Source organism: Hakea prostrata, chromosome 11 (assembly GCF_041222555.1).
Source record: "Hakea prostrata isolate BN-2017 chromosome 11, UWA_Hpros_2, whole genome shotgun sequence".
Lineage (NCBI taxonomy): Eukaryota > Viridiplantae > Streptophyta > Magnoliopsida > Proteales > Proteaceae > Hakea > Hakea prostrata.
This window is the reverse complement of record NC_142610.1, coordinates 10,502,560-10,523,766: the sequence shown is the minus strand read 5'-3', so window position 1 is coordinate 10,523,766 and position 21,207 is coordinate 10,502,560. Positions and strand designations below refer to the sequence as shown.

The 21,207-nt window shown below is 37.8% G+C and overlaps 1 protein-coding gene across 3 annotated transcripts; it reads left to right on the top strand.

Moving 5' to 3' along the window:
• Positions 1–1,414: 1,414 nt before the first annotated feature.
• LOC149000042 (uncharacterized) lies at positions 1,415–19,904 on the top strand. 3 transcript variants are annotated; one of them, XM_089139628.1, is made up of 11 exons: positions 1,415–1,475; positions 6,207–6,434; positions 6,875–7,033; positions 7,427–7,582; positions 7,970–8,128; positions 16,516–16,856; positions 16,937–17,154; positions 17,282–17,636; positions 17,736–17,945; positions 18,102–18,443; positions 18,525–19,904. In XM_089139628.1, the coding sequence occupies exons 2-11, from the start codon at positions 6,221–6,223 to the stop codon at positions 19,116–19,118; spliced, it is 2,748 nt and encodes a 915-aa protein (XP_088995754.1). In that variant the 5' UTR covers positions 1,415–1,475; positions 6,207–6,220; the 3' UTR covers positions 19,119–19,904. The 3 variants fall into 3 exon arrangements, with proteins under 3 accessions (XP_088995754.1, XP_088995752.1, XP_088995753.1); XM_089139626.1 differs by having other exon boundaries at positions 17,736–17,950; positions 18,092–18,443; positions 18,525–19,903; XM_089139627.1 differs by lacking the exon at positions 1,415–1,475 and adding an exon at positions 1,482–1,926 and having other exon boundaries at positions 17,736–17,950; positions 18,092–18,443.
• Positions 19,905–21,207: the final 1,303 nt, after the last annotated feature.

The following is a 21,207-nucleotide window of genomic DNA, read 5'->3' as shown; positions in this document are numbered from 1 at the left end:
ATGAGGAACTAACTCCCACCAAGGACCCTTTTACATGGGCTAAGGGTGTTAACTGTTAATAGGCTTGGCCTATCAGTTTGGTTCCTAATCAATTACCGTTATAAGAATACAAACAAATTGAATTAATAACTGAAACCAGCACCAGTTGCAAAATGCTGCCGGTGACTCAGTTTACTAATCTGGCTACACAGGTGGTTTGGTTTCCAGGATGGACTGGACCAAATATTTAGTTAATCAATTCAATACATGAAATCATTCTCCCCTATTTTTGGACATTAAAAGTCCATTTCTAATTAGACCATCCGTGCTTATTAACTGTCAGAAGGCAATGATAAAAACGCTGTTAATATGGGAAAGAACCTTGACCGGATGGAGTTGATATGCATAGACGTTTGAGTATGGCTGTTAGACAGCAGAGAGTCCTTCCCTTCAATTATAGAAAAGCATACACAGCTGGGTCTCGGAAGGGTCAAAGATTCATGATGTACAGAGCCTTAGCCCTGCATCCAGAAAGAGGATTTTTACGTGTGACCACTTGGTCAAAATGGAGCAACTTTACTATTGCACCAGGGACCAACCTCAGCCCAACCAGATCCTAGGGTTTCTTTTCAACTCCCATACCACCTAGAACTGTAACTGTGTAAATTTCAATGCAAGCAAAAGGAAGTGACAGAAAATGCAGACTTAAGACAAACATGCAATTCATAACTTGGAAAGCGGTGGAAATTAAGTTGAAGACAGATCAATAAAATTTATGTAATCAATGGACAGTGTTGAAATACAAAATTAAGCACATTGTTTTAATCCAGATCTTGATAACAAAAAGACAACAAAATTTGGCCAAATTATGGATTTTAAGCTTGGTTATGTCCAGCTAAGACCCAGTATAGTACCATTTAACTTCATGCCTGTGAACTTTTGAGCTTGAGTAAGTTGAGTTCACACGCCTAAAATCGAAATCCCAGTGCTTGGACTAAAGAATTGACACGGAGATTACAAAAAATTCATCTCAGACGAACTTCTAGTTGCTCAATTCGTGAGTTTGCCACTTCAATCATGACAGCTCATACCGGCAGCAACCGATTGTTAAACCCTCGGTGAAGAAATTGCAGAGATGACAGAATGTTCGTTACCTGGGACTGAGTGAGTGGCGATGCTGGTCAGCAACGGCGGCTCCCGGGCCCCTCTCCTCACTCTGAGTTCTCACTGTCTCTCTCATGTCTCTCTCAATCTCTTATCGCTCCACCTCTCTGCGTCTCTCAGCGCTGGACCTCTCCCCTAAAATCAGTCGTCGAGGAGAGAGAGAAAGACGAATTCGATACCTTATCCAAAGAAGGGGCAATATCGATATTTTAAGCAACTACAGTGGCCAATATATAATAACCCGCTCACATTCGCTTATCGACCCTTGACAGTTCGGACTCGAGTCTCAAAGAGCTAGGTTTCATCTCTCTTCTCGGGTCTCAACAACCGTGGTACGTTCGTGATTCTGCACTTCCTTTTGGATTCTTTTATGAAAAAAAAAATTCAATCTTTCATCTCGTTCTTCAGGCTGTTTTGCGAATGAAAAGGTCGAATTGTTCATGCGAATTTGGAAATTTAATCTTGATATTTGATGGATACAATGCGACCTATAATGGGATCGGCTTGTGAGGAGTTGGGTTGCATTTTGTTGTATCTGTTTAGTCTGGGATTTCAGGGATCTTCTTTTTCTTAATTGTTTTTGCTGATTCTGTGAATGCCAAAGTTGTTGAAGTTTCGTATATGGTTATGTGTGCGCGTGGAAGAGGGAAGGGGAAGATGGCATTTACAGCAGTTTTTTGTCCGAATAATGAATGATGATAGTGGGCGATGATGGAAGCTTTACTAGCTGGTCGACTGTTAAGAGAAAGTCAGGAGAACTCCTGATAGGGCCAAAATAAAGAGGTTCTGTAACCCGATTATATGAAGTTTTACTTGAACCTTGCAAAGAATTTGATTAAGCAAAATATGCATCGATCAGATTGTATAGGCAGGTTATCACTTTTATTTCCTGGTAAATGTTGGATGTTGCTGCATCATTTACCTGTTGTTATAGTTATTAGGGGGAATGTTTTCTGTCCAGGAATGCTGTTCTATGCCTGCACAGAAGCCAATAAAATCATGCAAAGATGCATCAACAGTGGGGGTGGTAGGGTGGTCATTTCACCCACCGTTAATGTGTCTAGGCACAGGAGATACACTTATCCTTGTAGAACATTTGTCTTGGTTATTATAATCATTTTAGTCGGCATACAGAGAGAGAGAGAGAGATGATTTTGAAGAAAGCCCCCAAAAAAGCCAGTTAGCTATTCTGGTCTTTTCTTGAACTAAATTTAGTCTAAATCCAAGGATAACTTGATTCAGTTCCTGGGATGAAAACCTGTTTATTTGCCAACTGTTATTGAATCTTATTTCGTGCCTTAGTGTAATATGCTTGTCGACTTATTCTATCAATTCTTTGCAATTAACAGTCTCTGAGAGCTTCTGCTTCTGATATACAACCAATAAGGTTATTATTATTTTATCTTCTGTATAACCATGAGGTTCCATATGATATCTTTTTAATTTTTACTCTCTTTTATTTATAATTCAGAAGCTTATTTTATCTTAAGTAGATAGATTTTTGTATTGTTGACTCCAGTATCTCCAGTATGTAACTATCTGTTAGAGTTGGTTTTGTCACAGAAATGTCCCTTTTTTTGGGTGGGTGGGTGGGGGGGGGGGGAAGCCAGGTTGACTACAATTTCATTTGCACTATTGCCAGACCAAGGATCAACAAATAGCATTTGGAGTTCCTCTGACTAATAATATGAAGCAATAAGTGGTTTCACATTTATATTATCAATCTAGAATCAGGTACCATCTACTCACAATCTGCATTGTAGGTTCCTCTCATCAAGGCTGACGTGTTCTTCCCTGGCGTATCAGGCTCTCTGTTGTTATTCTGTTTTTCTCTTCTCTGAATCAACTGATAAGAGAATCTCATATCCATGGACCATGGTTAGGAAACTTTGGTGGTACTGGCGTTTCTATGCCAATAATATTGATGCAGATCCATCTCCAAGTTGGCTCTTCTTCCTAGGAATTGGCCTAGGGGTGGGCCATACAGGCATTGGGCCTTCATTCCATAGGTTCTCACTGTAATCAGCCAACTTAATGGATCTCATTCCATAGGTTTTTACTGTAATCAGCCCACTTAATGGACCTATAAAGCATGGTACTTGAGCTGAGTATGAAATTCCTCCATGCTTAATTTTATTTTCAGTTTGTTTTTATGTTGTTAGTTGAATTATGGCTCAGTTGGTTGAATTGTTTTAATTTCTTTTCCAATATAAGTCAAGGACAGAAGAGTCTTTTTATGTTGTAAGTTATAGCTTATATTAGGACTTTTAGAAGTTCTCCATGCTCGGAGGATTTTTTTTTTCCAAGTCCAGTGTAGTTTTGGATGTTGGTGTTTGAAGTCCAGAAGTGCTGCTGTTAATTTGGATTCAGTCTTCCTCAGTCCTGCAAGCTACTCCATTGAAGATCAGAATCAATAGTGAGGTTATTGCAGGCCCATCTCATCTGACCCCTTTCTTTCCCCTTTATTTTTTGTTTCTTATTCCAAGAACCCTCAATTGACCCATCCGAGAAAAGACTTGCTGATTTGGGACCCAGGGCTACCCCCGGAGGACCCCAAGGAAGACTGCCTAGCACCCTGCAGCCCTGCCAGCAGCCTAGGAAGTTTCAGCCAGCATGAAGGGTAATTTGGTAGTTTGGGCAGTCCTAAGCAAGCCCAATTAGGTCTAATTGCAATCAGAATTTTATTTGGAGCCCAATTATGTTGTTGTTTTGATACTTGAGCCAGCCTATGCCAAGTTAAGTAAAAGTCATAGTCTAGTTAGGAGTTCTATTTAAAACAGTATTCCTTTAGTTGCTATCCTAATTTCATAAGGAGTAGTCCTGCTTTTATGTTGTAATTTAAATTATTCTAGCTTGAGATAAGAGTCAGTATTGGAGTTGGAGTCCTACTTAAAGTAGAGTTCCTTTGTTTAGATTTCAAAGTTGAGTCCCAAGTATAAGTCTTCAGTCTAGGCTATAAATACAGCCTTACAGGTGTAACCCAGACAGTTTATATGTTGATTAAAATTTGATTGGAGGAGGAAGAGAGTGGAGATAGGGGTTTCCACGGCATGAATCTCTGTGGCAGCATTGATTTGGCATTCTCTTGCAGAAATTTCTGCAACCCTAGCCTTGAAACAACGTCAGTCTTTGTCCCTAACAGCCCCAATCCCTACCCATCGCATCCCTCAATTCCCCCTCTCTCTCTTGTGGCATTCCTCATTCTTCCCCAAACCCTGAAATACTATATCTCCCAATCCCCTCACCCAGACCTCACCCCCTTGTGGACTTATCACCCCGTTCCCTTCCCTAACACTTAATCCCTAAATGCAGAGGTATTCATCCCCCTGAAATCCCTGGAACACTAACTTTGTTTCCCTAAACCCTAGGCTTCAGCAAATTAAATCTGAAACCTAAACAGCAAGGTTCGGATTTGTATTTCATTCACCCTAAGCCTCTAAACCCTAGCTGTACCCAGTATACCACCCCCTGCAACCCTAAAACTCTTAAGCAGCCCTGAATCCCTAAACAGAAGGGCTTTAGAAGCCCTAATGGCTTGCTGATTTTCCTTGTTAGATGCTGGATTCTGGCCTCAACCCGGTGAGGTTGCATCACTTGCAGATTCATTTATCCATTAGACCAGCCATTAGTTTTCCTTAATATTAAGCCCACGTGTCCCCAACATTGCCCCTTCCAAAAAAAATTGATCATAATTGCTTCCCCTATGTCCATTAGGAAAAAACAGAAGCCCCTCACCCCTTTTTCTTGAATTTTCGATATCCCAAGGAATCCAAGCTTCAAAGTTAGATATGCATCAGTTACCCTTTTAAACTTGAATAATTTCACTTCGCTTCCCATTATATTTTCTTGCAACCAAATCGAGCCTGGGAATTGTTAAACTGAACCAAATGGATTTCTAAAGTCACTTCTGAAACCAGATGATTCATTCAAAACAATATAGTTGACTTCAGTTTCAGTCCTGATGATTATATGCTTTAACTAAACTGAATAAGCAAATCGTTTTTGTTTAATTTTGTTCAACTACTGCTTAGTCTGGTTAAAAACTAGAGCAAATTGCACCGGCACCCCAAAATGGAGGCTTTAAAGCAGTGACACCCCACTTTATGTTTGAAGAACGTAGACACCCCAAAATTGGATTTTCATTGGACACATTAGTCCAATTTGTCACTGAAAACTGTTAAATCACTATTTATTTTCTTTCGATTCCAAAAATATCCTATCAAAATATGAAGGAAAAAAACCCAGTGCTTTTACAGTTTCAGTGACAAATTGGATTAATGTGTCCAATGAAAATCCAATTTTGGAGTGTGTATTTTTCAAACATAAAGTGGGGTGTTAGTGCTTTAAGGCCTCCATTTTGGGGTGCTAGTGCAATTTGTTCTAAATACTATGCATGCATCACCCCTCTCTCTTTTCTTTTTTTCCCTTTTTTTTGACTTGGGGAAATAAATGGCAATTTTATTGCGAAGGAGAGGTGATTATATTAATAATGTGTGCGACGATATCAAAAGCTTGAAACCAGACCAAAGAGACAACAGAAACAGCTATCTATGCTGTGAAACTGGTGGGAGGAATTTTACCACTATATGTCTGTCTGTTGCATCATCTAAAAGAAGTGTTCCTACTTGACAGAAGGTACACAGGCAACCCCCCCCCCCCCCCAAAGAAAAAAAGGGAAGATAATAATGACTTCACCACCTGGTGACCAGTCTTTATCACCCTCAACTGTTAAATCTGACTACTCATTATCTCTATTCCCTCAGTAACTGCCCCCAATTCAGCTTTAATTGAGTCATGCGCTTATGCCTATGGAACCAGAAAATTCAATTAAAAACCATCATGTTCCAATTACCTTTGGAGTGCTAGAATGAATGCTCTAGGGGGATTACTTCTCTATTTTAGTTATCCATAATTGATTATGTTCCTATTTTGTTCCAGACATTCAATTGCTCTATTTCAATGTTGAACAACTAATTCATTAGATACAATTCAGCTTGGAATATTTTTCTTCTCCCTTTTTTCAACTAATCTGAGTAATATATGGAAATGTTCGGTGTGTGCAGGAAAGGAACAAGAGATGGAGCCCTCTACTATGCCGCCAACGGCATTGGTATCCTCTAATGACCAGAATGATGAAGAGAAAAAGGAACCATCCACTGTTCTGCCAGAATCATTGCTAGCCTCTAATGTGCAGTGTCATAACATTGAACAGGTCAAGAGTGATAATGAGATTGTGCTTCCAGATGAAGGAAGACTGTTGAATGGCTGTACTTTGGAAGCATTTTCAACAGGTATTAGCCATGGTTATTTGGCATACAAAGAAATGCTAATCTATTTCTTGGTTGTGAAATAGACCTCTAATCTAATATTATTTGAGAATTGAGATTCAGTGTTTCCCAATGGTTGCCAAGGAATCCTTAGGTGTCCAGGTGGATTTCTAGGGGTCTAGGGAACTGTTGTTCAGTGAGAGCTCTTTGCAGTAGTTTAATTGCTGGGCCTAAACCAACTTCTAGTCATGCTTCTGCAAAATATCATTTGAGTAAATCAGTCACTTAAGATATTACTTGTGTAAAAGATTACTTCCATTCTATGCACTTCGGTTCAAGCAGAGCATAATTCCTTTAATATAAATCCAATTTAAGCATCTTTGATTTGTTGGGAACCATTTATGAATATGACTCCTTCCGTTGATGATTTTTAATCATAGGGTGGTATCTGTTGTTGTACACAGGAATGGAACAAGAAATGGAGTCTTTTACAGTACAGCAGGAAGCATTATTAACCTCTGATGAAAAGATTGATAAAGTTCAACAAGTCACAAGTGAGGTTAACACTTTGATGACAGATCAAGGAAGCCTTCAAAATGATTGTATCCCAGAAAATGAGATAGGTATAAGATGATTTTTTTTCTTGATCTTGGACTGTTACTAAGATCTTTGTGTTGTCAGCTTTCATGAAATCATTTGTGTTGAAAACCTTAATACTGAACGCACCTCTGATTGAATTTGTGCCTGTAAAATGTCTTTAATCTTGGAGATATGCAATTCAAAGTAGCATATAGCTTACCACAATGCTGCCCGCTGAATTGTCGCAAAACTACTAGGTGCAAATTTGTAGGTTTTTAAAGAGCCTCTTCTGGTTTTGGTTTTTGCCACGTTTCCTTTTGATGATTCTTTTTTAATATTTGTTAATTATTTTCAGATAGTTAAATAACTCCATAGGTATGTCCCATGCTCTTACTGAACATTCTTTACTTATATTACAAATATTTTGATGTGCCAAGGAATTAAAGCAGAAAATGAACCTTCTACAACACAACATGAGGTTTTCTTGGCCTGTGATAGCCAGAATGATAAAGTTGAGAACTTTGGGAATGAGATTGACACATTAATTACAGATGGAGGCCTCCAGGCTGGCTGCATTCCAGAAAGCAAGACAGGTACAAACACAGTTTCTTATTGATATCCTGAATTTTTTTGAAGTTAAATCTAGTAAACAAGATGCGGTGAATCTCATTAATCATGAATGATAAATTTTGTTCAGTATTCTTTTTTTCAATATAACTTAATACTTAAAAAGTTGCCGTAAAATTCTCTTCTTTTTTTTCTTAACTCTGGTTTTGGGTTCCAAACGTGCACTGCACTAACTTTTCTTTAAAGGGAGATAGGCTTAGTGATTATTGATGGGTTTATGATGTATCTCCCATTTAACCATGTTGGTGAACATCTTAGAGTTTGGCTTGTATTATTGCATGGTTTCAGGTTTTATGGGGAAAATGAAAGTAGTGCATCTGAATTTCCATTCTAACTAATGATGGTTATGACAGGAATGGAGGACCAGGTAGAGTTCTTTGCAGCACAACAGGAGGTATTATTGCAGACTGATGACCAGAATGATAAAGATGAACTGGTTGGTATTGCTGATGGTACTGTGATAACAGATGAAGGAAGTTGGTCAAACAATCACAATCTTGAAAGCAGAACAGGTATAGAAAGGACCCATCATCTCCAATAATTACTGAAGTTATTTCTGAAAGTGGATGTATTGATAATATAGGTAACCTTTTGTTAAAAAGTTATGTGTCATCCTCCAGTGGATATGATTCCTCTAACAGTTATTTAATTAACCTGATTATAGTATTTATTTTTCAACACCTTTGATTGTGAATGCGAATTCTCCACAATTTGTCCTCTATCAAGAACATTGGAGTTTGGACTGCATCTGATGTCGTTTAAACATGGTAGGTTAACTCTCAAGATCTGGCAAGATATCTCTCTTTTTCCGTACAGCAAGATGAGACGATGTACTCAGCACATAGGGTCTCAAGTCTTGACCCTTGAGTTGTAACTTTGATGATTGGATTATCATTTGAACTTTTTAATTGAATTATAGACATGCATTAGGTATTAGACTTGTTTGAAAATTTTAACCTTGAGCATTTATGTATGAGTATAGATTCGTATGAGTATAGATGCCTACTATAGACCATCTTAAGGTTTCACTTCAGCATAGTCGTTTTCCACTTGAACTGGAAATATACAGTAATTTTTTTCATAAATCTGAGGTCCCCAGCGTGTTTAGAAGGGCTGAAAAAGGCTGGATATCAAGTTTTAACTCGAAATAAACCCTAATACTCATGTTGGAGCTTCAAGCTGGGAAAAAAACTCAACCAACTCTGCTCAAGCTGATTCTCTTTTTTGAATTGGTGAGATGGACCTCAAGATTAAGATCTTGAATTATGCTGTTAAGAGCATTGGTCTGGGACTTGCCCTATAAAGTCTATTTATAGATTTGGTGACTACTTCTGCTCATCTTGGCATCTAGATAGGAAGCAATTAGTCTTCTGAGATTCATGTGGCAGGTGTCTTGATGAGCTAGAGTTGCTGCTTGACTTTTGGACCTTTTCTTGGCTCCAAAAGCCTAACCAACAATTTGAAAGAATACTTTTTGTTCAGACATCTCCATGCGCCTATAGTGCTTGCTTCTTGTTGTCTTCATATCTCAATCAAGACTGCAATTTGTGATCATCATCATGTCAAGTTTTATTAGGTATTATCTATTATTTTAAGGGTATAATTGATATTATATGATAAATTAGCTGAGGAATAAAAGGATGTACCCAGTGCATGAAGCTTCCACTGCTGCTGGATTTGGGAAGGGTACACCAAACATAGAAGCTGTTTTTTTATTTAAACCTGTAACTATTTGCTCACAATGGAGCAACCTTGTAGTTGCATGAAGGCCTACCCTCTATGTAACAAGCTAGGGTACATCTATAGTCTGTTTAGTTAAGTCATGTCATTGTAAATTCACATTTAGTTAACTGTATAGACAATGGGGAGGATTCAGCTAGAGACATAGTCTAAGAAATACTCTCATTGATGTAGTATCTATTGATCAATTAAAAAGCTTCAGATAAAGAAAAGCGCCTGATGCTACTTGGGGATTCTTCCATCCTTGACCCTCATGGTACACCACCAAGATCACCAACTCTTCCACTAGCACTGCCACTTCCACCCCCTCCTCATAGAGCTGGTCGTTATGATGAGCTGTGGAGCTGATAGAGCAACAAGGTTGAATGTTTTACCTTGACTGAATTCATAGTTTGGAGACCAGAGACCTTGTCAAATGGTATGGCTTAACTGAAGGCCGAAAAATATTATTTGCTGAAGCTAAACTAAAAGGCATAGTTCAAGCATGGTGGATCAAGGAACAACAACAAAATCGAAGAAACCAAGGCATTGACATAATAACTACTTGGGCTGAAATGCATGAATCTATAAACAAAAGGTTTGTGCCTACCAACTAGTAACTACAGTCTACAAGTAATGCATACACCTTAGGTTCATACAATTGAAATAAGGGAACTTAAGAATGCATTGATAAATTTAATTATTATGATAGTTTGACGGATTTTGAATGGGATGACGTATTGGTGGCATAGTTTAATAGACTGCATCTAGATTAGTGCTGTCCTTGCTTCCAGTTGACTACCTACAATGGAAGACACTATGCAGGTTGCTTATCAAGTAGAAGAGAGTCTGAAATGACCCACACTCAGAGGAATTTTCAGATACCTCTTCTAGGGGTAACGGTTACAATTAATATGGCTCTCAAGAAAGGCTCTTCAACAAGCCATAGGTGTCTGGCTCAACAATGCCATGCTCATGGCCTATTTTATCATATTCTCCATCCCAGCATGCCAAAACCCTTCTGCCATTCAGTGTTTCATGTGTAAAGGGTATGGGCATAAGAGTTGTCAATGCCATAATCGATTTGTGTCCTACATTGACAAGGACAACTTACCTTCTGAACCAAAGGAGCAACCACCGACAGGAAGAATCAATCTAGAGCCTTATGATGCTACTGATGAACAATGATACTGCTAAGTTATTCAGCCCTGCTTGGCTGCACATAAGGCTGCTGATAAGGAAGATAAAGATTGATATTGGAATAATATATTTTAAACCAGAGTGCAATGCAACAACACCCTATGCAATATGGTGATTTACTCAGACAGTTGAACTAATGTCATTGCAGAATATGATGTTCGAAAGTTGGGCTTGGAGATGGAACCATAGTTGAACCACTGCAAGGTTGTGTGGGTGGAAAACACAAACCTTAAAAGTGAATAAAAGATGTTTGTTTATCTATTCTAGTGGTGGATTAATTGGTCAGGTGCACTGCGATGGTCTTCCTTCAAAAGCCTACCATTTTCTTTTAGTACACCCATGGTCACATGACAAGCAAGCCAGGCATTGTGGTTATGAAAACGTATACTTCTTCCAACATGGTGGACTTGAGATGAAATTCTTCCCAGCTAATGATCTTCCATCTATATAGCTTAAGAAGACTGCTGGTACATACCTTCTATGATGGGTTAATTCAGTGGCACAAACTTGCCAGAGTCAAGTTCTTTTCACAGGAGGAGAGTTGATGCAGTATCAATAGACTTCTTTAGTCGGTTCTTGTCCAACCCAAAAAGAACCAGTCCAGTGGGGTTTGGTCCAACAAGAGTTGGACTTAATTAGATATTTTATTTTAGTTCAATTTGTCTTTTATTTGTCTTAGTACTCCTTTGTAAGATTGAGTTAGACTATGGTTTGAATTTTCATTTTGAGTTCAACTAGGATTTGTGTTTTATTTACTTCAGATTGCTTGTATTAGGACACGATTTCAGATTGAATAGCTTGAATAGAGATAAGCTTAGTATTATTTTGTTAGATTCCCTTCCTTTGTATTTACTTCCCCCTTTTTCCTCTTCATATTCCATTAATTTCCCTCCCTAGAAAGCCCGTCCATAGCAGGCCAGCTCACTTAATTTCTTTATCATTTGCTGAATTGTTTAGGATTTGATAATGTCACATGGTATCAGTCTAATTAATATCATTGTGTTTGTAAAACTGAGATGGAATCATGGAACTTGATGGGAAATCGAGAAGTATTTCGACCATTTCGATCCATCTGTTGTCTTATATTCTCATGTTTCGACCGAAATCTGCAAGTTTCGTAAATCTCATCTCAGTTGCCTTGGTAGTTTTGCCCCTTTCTAGCTTCCAATTGGTGTTTTGATTTCAAACCTCTATGTTTCACTCAAATCCCTCTGCTTCTTTTTTATTCTTCCTCCCATTTGCTGGATTAAGGTGGATTAAAGCTCATTTGAAGAAAGATGTGTCCTTCCCCAAATCTTGAATTTTTGGTGGTTGACTCATCCATATATGTTAGTTCTTGCTCAAATCAGTATATCTTTAGTTTAGGGGCTTGAATCCATTTTTAAAAAATAAAAATCTAGTCCTAATATGGGTGTTCCACTGCTACTATGTCTACACGTATGTGAGGAAGGATCAGATGCAAGATCATGGTAGAAGATCTTGCTCTCAAGCGAGATCTCGCCTCCTAGCCGAGATCTCGGCTCAAGATCTTAGTCGGATATCAATTTTTGGCCCCGTCTCGGGGATTAGGCTCCTAATTGGGTTGAAACTTTGTATTTCAGTATATCTTTAGTTTAGGGGTTGAATCCATTTTAAAAATAAAAATCTGTCCTAATATGGGTGTTCCCTGCTCGTACCGTTGTGAGGAAGGATCAGATGCAAGATCATGGTAGAAGATCTTGCTCTCAAGCGAGATCTCGCCTCCTAGAAAAACCGAGATCTCGACCATCTCGGCTCAAGATCTTAGTCGAGATATACAATATTTTGGCGTCAACTCGGTGGCCCATCTCGGGGATTTTAGGCTCCTAATTGGGTTGAAACTTTGTATTTAGCCTATTTAAGGCATTTTGAACACATTGGTGGCTTTGGATTTGTCAAAAAACCACCCTATGTATGATTTATAAGTCTACCTATAGTGTGAAACCGAAATGTTGTAGGATTAGGGAATGCAAGGTTATACAACATGTAATATAGAACCTTTAAGGCATATAAATGAAAAGCAAGTGTATCAAATGCATCAAACAACATTAATGTTATCAAAAGTCCATCCATATGAGTATCACAATCTCAATTTTCAAGAATAGAATAATAAATTATACAACCATTATAAGTTCTATATATGTCATTGAATCATAAGTTTATAAGACAAATAGAGAATGATTGATCTTCCTTCGATGTTGTAGATGTGCTAAGAGTAGTTGCAAGTGAAAATTCAGCCGAAATTCACACAAAAAGGCAAAAATTGAGAGTTCCAATGAGATCTTGGGCGAGATATGGCGAGATATCCCAACTCTCTGCTCGCAACCTCCATCTTGTCTCGCCTACGTGAAAAAATGAGATATCTCTCGAGATCTCCGAGATCTCCCACCATGTGCAAGATCATCTTGTGTGGACTCCATTTCTCGATACCAATCACACCCAATTCATCCATCTTCCTCTCATAGTTTCAGTGACCCATTTCCTAGGTTGGGATCTTTCTCATGTTAATGATGGGACCTATACATGGTATGTCCTGGACTACCAAACTGTTGGACCAACACCATGTCATGGAATGTGCATGTTGCACATAGAGGCATGGAGTCCTGGAAGCAAAAGCAGGCATTGTCTATGGGAGACTAATTACGCTTGAGAATTGAGATAGCCCCTGCGTTTTTGGGTTTGTTTCAAGCAGAAGCAGCTTTCTTGTTGTTGTGCATTCTTTTTCGAAAGCCAATTTCAGACATCTGAAGACTCAGGCTAGAATCAGATACAAATCTCAGGGATTATATCTGTATGATTTGAATTTTTAATTGGACTTCTGAGTTACAAGCAACGTAAAACTGGTGCAAGCTCTCAACTGCAAGTAAATCTTTTGGTCTCTGCCTTCCAGAAGGAGGTTGCAGGTGCCTGGGTAACTGATCAGAGTATTCCTCCAGCAGATGCTTCTTCCAGAATCTGGGGGTTTCTGCAAGGTAACAGACAAAGACGATTTGGGTGTGATGAATTAAAATATATAAATTTTTGAATGGGAGAAAGAATATTTCATTAGCATGGGTAATTTGTGGGTTTGGCCACAAATTAACAGCACATAGAGACTGCTTATAAACTCCCACTTTAAATCCTGGACACCTTTTATTTTGAGGGGTTTTTCAATGACGACCTATAAATTTGGATGCCTTATTTTAGGTTGAAGTAGAAAGAGAAGTGTGTTTCATCATCAAAGGAAAATGGGCAAAGTCAGCTGAACCACCCAAAGGGAGTAAAGAAATAGAGAAGGAAGAAGAATATAATGGGTTATTGGGTTGTTTTCTGACAAATTCAAGGTCACTATTGTGTACAAAAGGCCTTAAATAGGGTAAATACCAAATTTCAGCTCAATTGGGACCCTAAAATCCACCGAGATGGGTCGCCGAATTGACGCCAAAAAATCATATATCTCGACCGACATCTCGGCTTTTCAAGGTGGCAAGATCTCGCTCAAGAGCGAGATCTTCTACCATGGTCACAATAATTGTAGGGGCATAAAACTAACAAGGCATACCATGAGATTATGAGCAAATATTGTTGAAATCTGCGGAAGACAAGAAACTATTATTATATTGAACAATTTTTGCTTTATGTCAGGAAGATCCACAATGCAAGCAATTTACTTGGAGACTTTTGGAAGGATTTATATAATGCAAGATGGATCTCCATATGGTCTTTATTGGCATGCCAAAGAGTTAATTTGGCAAGTACTAGAGAATAGAAATGTTTTTGGTAAATATGTGGGCATATCTGAATATATGTGTAATTATGTATGATGGTATGGACCATGTAGTCACTACTATAAGAACCATGGGGTTCAAAATAGTAATTTCTCTATCACAATTGGGTATTTTGGATTATGCCTTTTTTAAGCCGTTACTCATTTGTGCTTATCATAAGTGATTCAGCTAGAGGCTATCAAGATGATACTTCTTGGTGTGTTCAAATAGAGCTAATTGGAGCCTTGGAGAACAAGGATCCATGTAGAAGATCCCATTTAATTTGGATAAGACTGAGTAGTTGTAGAAGATGATGTTTTACAAAGAATTAAAATGGGCTGAATGGAAAGTAGAGGTGTATCCAAAGTATGGTGTGGTCAATGCATTTCTTTGTAAAACTTTATTAAAATATACATACATACATACTATATATATATATATATATATATATATATATATATATATATATATATATATATATATATATATATATATATATATATATATATATATATATATATATATATATATATAATATATATATTGGTATGCTCTGTACATATGCAAGAAAATTGTAGAGGGGCCTAGGAGATGGTAGAGGCACGACTGTAAGCATGCCACCTCAAATCCTTCCTCTACGAAATTTAGAAATAAAGGGAAAAACACTGGCCAAGATCTGCATTTTTACCTTACTTGGCTTCCCTTTTGGGTTCCCAAAAACTAAAAAGAAATAAAAGAAAAGGGGCAGAGCCCTTACCATGAAAGCTCTTCAAATTTTATGGATCAAGCAGCAAGTTTACAAAGGCACACATACATTTTCGTAGTCATTTAGAATACTTCAAAGAAATTCTAGGTCCCTTTTCTTTTAATTTCTTTAAGTTTTAAGCAACCCAAGTAAGGTAAAAATGTAGATCTTGCCTTGTCTTTTCCCTTCATTTTTTGTAGAGGAAAGATTTGAGATGGCATGCCTACAGTTGTGTTTGTACCATCTCTTAGGCCCCTCTACAATTTTCTTGCATATGTACAAAGCATTTCTACATGAGGTAGATTGCATTTGTATAGAGAGAAAGCCAAGACAAAAATCGTAGAGATTTTTTAGAAGGGTTTTAGCAGGAAATTTTGTTTGCGCCGATATGTAAATAGACTAGCCTAAGATTTTTGTTTTGGCTTTCTCCATGCACAAATGCAAGCTACCTCATGTAGAAATGCACTGTAAATATGCAAGTATAGAGGGGCCTAGGAGATGGTAGAGGCACGATTGTAGGCATGCCACTTCAAATCCTTTCTCTACGAAATTATGAAAATAAAGGGGAAAGACAGGCCAAGATCTACATTTTTACCTAACTTGGGTTCCTAAAAACTTATAGAAATTAAAAGAAAGGGGGCAAAGCTCTTCAAATTTTATTGATCAAGCAAGAAGTTTACAAAGCCTCTACCATCTCCTAGGTGCCTCTACAATTTTATTGCATATGTACAAAGCATTTCTACATAAGTGTGTGTGTGTATATATATATATATATATACTGGACAATCATACAACTAAATATGATGAACGGTGGTCAATGTCAGGCATTTAAAAAACATTACATGGATATTTGTAGTGGATATGAGAGTATTGACATGAATGAGTGGCAAAACTGGGAAGCATAAATTAAGGAAGTATCATATTAGCTCTAATACATGATAAAATATTAGTGGCAAAACTAGGAAGACCCAAGTAGCTCCAATACATGATAAACTGTGAGAAAGACACTTGAGGTGGCATAGCCAAGTTCAATAAAGGCCTCAGGATGCTCCAGCATAAAATAAAGATTTGATTCAGATTGAAGGAATTTAAAAGGCAGGGAAAGACCTAAATGACCATTAGACGCATTGGATAAGTGGTGAGGAAAGACTTGCATGGCCTGCCTTATATCACTTATGACCTCAAATAGAGCCGATTTTAGAGCAAGAATCCATGCAGCTGACCCTGTTTAGTTGGGGTAAGGCTGAATTGTTGTTTATGTTCTTGGGGAAACTGATTTATTTCAACACATCTATGATCCAGTTTTACCCAGTTGTGTCTATTACTGGAAATTTACACGTTCTATGAAATTCTGAATATGTAATGTGTGTCTCTTCCAGCTAGTATTACCAATATTATTTATGTCTGAAGATAGCTTTTTTATTTACTGATTGCTTTTGTCTGCTGCTCATTTTGCCTTCTCCTTTTGTAGAAGGAAAGGATAACCAAGCCCCTCCCAGTAGTGATCGGCTTAGAACTATATGGACACCGGCGATGAACCGCTATTTTATTGATATCATGCTAGAACAAGTGCATAAGGGTTATAAGATTCGCAATACATTTCACCGAAAAGCATGGGAAGATATGGTTGTTTCATTCAATACAAAATTTGTTGGGATACAAGTGGATAAGGAGATTTTACGAAATCGATCGAAAAAGTTGAGGCTGCAACATAATTCTTTGAAAACTCTTCTTGACCAGAACGGGTTCCAATGGGATGAGGCACGGAAAATGGTCACTGCAGATGATCATGTCTGGAATGAGTATCTCAAGGTTCCTTTCTTGTTTACTTAACCTTGATAGTTTGTACACTGTTTTTGTTAGATCCAGTGGCTAAGAAATGATTCATGTAGGTACACCCCGAAGTGCAACCATACAGGAGAAAATCATTCCCAAACTACAGCGATTTGTGTGCTATCTTTGGAAGTGAAACTACTGATGGAAGATTTGAGGGTTCAGGGCAGGATGTAAAGAACATTTACAACACCCCTGTTATGAAGACAGGTGTGGCAGCCAAGAGTCTGCAGTTGGTGCCTATCTCATCTGGCCATAAAGATCAATGCGTGGTGAGGTATAGGCAAACTGAAGCTACAGTGTTTTCTTGCTCTTTCACATGAACAGTGTAATTTAATTGAATTAGCTAGTGTGGCTTCTGTATTTAGGCATCCATTACATGGTGATTGTTGCATTGTTGCTAGGTCCTCTCAATTTGTTGATGGGATGGATAATCAATTCCCCACTAGTGGTGAACGATCAAGGACCAATTGGACACCGACAATGGATCGTTACTTTATTGACATAATGATAGAGCAAGTGCATAAGGGCTACAAGAATGGTAATATATTTCGCAAAAAAGCATGGGAAGACATGGTTGCATTATTCAATGCAAAATTTGGATTCCAGTTGGACAAGGAGGTCTTGAGGAATCGCCACAAAAAGTTGAGGCTGCAATACAATGCTATCAAAACCCTTCTTGACCATGATGGGTTCCGCTGGGACGAAACAAGACAAATGGTGACAGCTGAAGATAAAGTTTGGGATGATTATCTGAAGGTGTGCTTCTTTATTATGCATTTTCTATGACTTGATACTATGTTTCATTATTTACATGTAATGTATTTTCATTTTCCTTGTGACTTACAATACATGTAGATTCATCCGGAAGCACGATCATACAGAACTAAGACTCTTCTAAACTATAAAGACCTCTGCATCATCTATGGAAATGAAACTGCTAATGGAACAGTCAACCGCTTACTGCATGATGTGAACCTTGACAGCAGTCCGACAGTGAAGATCGCTGGGTTTCTGGGAGGGTCACAATCTCCTGTTGGATCTGCTGCCCATGGAGATCCAGGTGTGGTAAGGTGATGCCAAATTGATAAGATACCATGCTGTCTTGGTCTCTGTTTTTCTTTACTTGGCATATATCTGGTAGTTTGGTGTTGGCATGCTTTAGTTTGGAGACATGTGTTCCAATCATGTCATGTTTCCTTGTATTGATTTAGGTCTTCTCAGTTTGAAGGAATAGATGACCAAGATCCTCCTACCACTGATCGTTCAAAGACAAATTGGACACCACCAATGGACCGTTATTTCATTGAATTAATGATGGATCAAGTTAGCAGGGGATATAAGGTAGGAAATGCATTTCGGAAAGAAGCATGGGCACAAATGCTTGCATTGTTCAATGCAAAATTTGGGTTGGAGTTGGATAAGGAAGCTCTGAGGAACCGCTACCGGAAATTGAGAATGCAATACAATGCTCTGAAAACTCTTTTGGATCATGGTGGCTTTCGCTGGGATGAAATACGACAAATGGTGACAGCTGATGATCATGTTTGGGATGATTATATAAAGGTGCATTCTATATTCATACAGCTTTTATGACCTGACTTTTTCATGAGCTAGTACGTAGTGTTTGAACAATTTCTCATGCAGGCACACCCTGAAGCACGATCATATAGAACTAAAACAGTACCAAACTATAATGATTTGTGCATGATATATGGACATCCAACTACTGATGGGAGACAGAGCTGTTCTGGTCCTTCTGGACATGAGGCAGATCTTGAATACACCCCAGGAATGGAAATTGAAGTTTGGGAAGAACCAATTTCTCCAATGTCTGCAGGCCATGGAGATCCTCTTACAGACATGCAGGAATCATCATCACAATCTGATGAGGCTGTGGATATCTCTAATCAACAGAACAAACGCCCATTTTCTCTGCGATCATCCTTAGGACGTCCTAGAAAAATTCAAAAGTGCAGTAGTGATCAGAGGATGGTGGATGCTCTTCGTGAAATGGCAATTGCAGTTACTTCACTGACAAATAAGAAAGAGAATGATTCTGCCAATACTCTAGAAAATGTGGTTAATGCTCTCAAGGCTATTCCAGATATAGATGAAGATTTCTTTCTTGATGCTTGTGATCTTCTGGAAGATGAACAAAAAGCAAAGATGTTCCTTGCTTTGGATGCGACAATCAGGAAGAAATGGTTGATGAGAAAGCTTCGTCCGCAGTTGCCTTGAGGGATTGCTCTAGATGTTTGATATTCTTAACCGTTGATACTTAGATTTTTCACCAATAGTGTAATGCTCCTGATTCTCTAATTGCATGTACTGCATAAAGTTGAACCATCTGGCCGTGAACAACTCTTCAATGATCTATTCTGATCCATTGAGCCTGTTATTGGTAACAGGAAAGAATTTGGATTTTGCAGCTGCTTGTTCATTGTTTTTAAGCTGCCTTTATATTAACCTGAGTTTTCCAAGCAGCAGGAATCGATGGTGGTTAATTTGTTGGAGGTTAAGGCCTTCACGGGTCTTCCTTAAAATTTAAAATGGGCTGATGGCAGAACTGCAATCTTTCACTGGTGTTGGTTTTTCACAGGCCTAGAACCTCTTGTTAAGTATTGGCTTAGGTTTGGATCATAAAACTGTCTGTAGCATTTTCCAATTTAAATTCATATCTGATAGGGAACGTCAACAAAAATTTGTCTAAGAAATTTGCAATAGTTGCAGAGAAACATCTTACAGTATGTTGCGTCTTATGGTATGTTCTTCCTTTTCTTTTTTATAATAATTATTAGAATATCAACATCAACATCAAGGTTGGTTCAGTTGATAAAAAATTAATATTAAATCAAGATTTTGAATTTTTCTGAAGTTCTATTCAACAAAGTATAATATTGAGTAAATTAGAGAAAACATAATGTACACCTTGGGACGACTAGTAGAACTTCAATACAAATGTGACTAAAATTTGATTTTTCATATTCTATAATATAATTTTTTTCCTCTTACCCACAACTTTCAAATTCTTTATGCAAGGGTTGGCTCATTTAGCACAAAGTTTCTTGCCTTTTTTATGATCATTTCATCTCGGTCGTACATGTATTTATTTATTTATTATTAGTAAATATCAGAATTTATGAGATGCATGATATATTGGTCAACTAAGAAGCCTTGAATATTAAGAAACATGTCCAATCAAGATGAAAAGATCATCAAAAGTTTAAGAAACTTTCTACCAAAAAGCCAATGTAGGGTTTATTGATAAACCTAATAACTTTTAGTAAAGAGGTCATGGGTCAACTCTTACATTATCACGGAATATATCTATTTGTGCATCATTTGCTTTACTTGTTGGATTAGTTCCCACAAAGTCCCCCTTTGATACAAGCTATGTGGTATTAAAGAGGATGCAACTTCTTCCCTTCCTATAGCCAAGATCAGTAATGATCCATCATTACCTAAGAATGATGGACAGCCATTTGATTATGACTGCTAGGGCTCCTTACTCCTGTAGGACTCAGTGATATGAGCTTGAATTCCTCTAGTATCTTTGGTTTTTGCAATCATTTTACTTATATTACATTTGTTTGATGCATTAACCCTTCTAATTTATAAATTTGTCATTCAACAATACTTTGGAGGTAAAGGATAAACCAATAAAGTTGGAAATAGTTGTGGAACCATCAGGCATTGGTTTCAACCGTCCGATCGAGATCTCAATTGGGCGGCCAAGGTTGTATCGCTTAATGGTTCAATGCAATAATATCGCTGAACAGAACAAGGTCCAATAAAGTTACAGTTTATTAATCACATTATGATTTCCGTTGTACTTAGGGGCTAGGAGTTTAAAGAAGCTAAAGAACAATAAAACCTCTCGTAAGGATAGGGGCTAGGGTCTTACCAAAAAAAAAAAAAAAGGATAGGGGCTAGGGTTTTTCAGTGATAAAGAAAATAAGCAAGAAACTTTGCTACTAGAAATACAACAACAACAATAAGCCTTGTCCCAACTAAATGGAATTGGCTACATGGATTATTGCCTTCCAATTAGTTCTATTTGAGGCCATGCTAAATACAAGACCTAAACTATGCATATCATTTCTCACTACTTCTCTTAAGATTATCATAGGTCTACCCCTAGCTCTTCTAGTCCCTTCAATCTTAATTATATCACTTCTCTATTGAATGTGGTCGTGCCACTTCAAATGACTTTCTCGAAGCTTATCATTTATGCGTACAACTTCCAAACCAACTCTAATATGATTATTCTTTATCTTATACTTCATAGTTTTGCCACTCATGCATCTTAGCATCTTTATTTTTTTAC

What these genes read in the sequence shown, in the direction of transcription:
- LOC149000042 (XM_089139627.1), top strand. Translation starts at nt 6,221, where the DNA reads ATGGAGCCCTCTACTATGCCGCCAACGGCATTGGTATCCTCTAATGAC. An exon ending in TTTGGAAGCATTTTCAACAG is followed by an intron (nt 6,435 to 6,874) that starts GTATTAGCCATG and finishes TGTTGTACACAG; the next exon opens with GAATGGAACAAGAAATGGAG. An exon ending in TTTGGGATGATTATCTGAAG is followed by an intron (nt 17,637 to 17,735) that starts GTGTGCTTCTTT and finishes CAATACATGTAG; the next exon opens with ATTCATCCGGAAGCACGATC.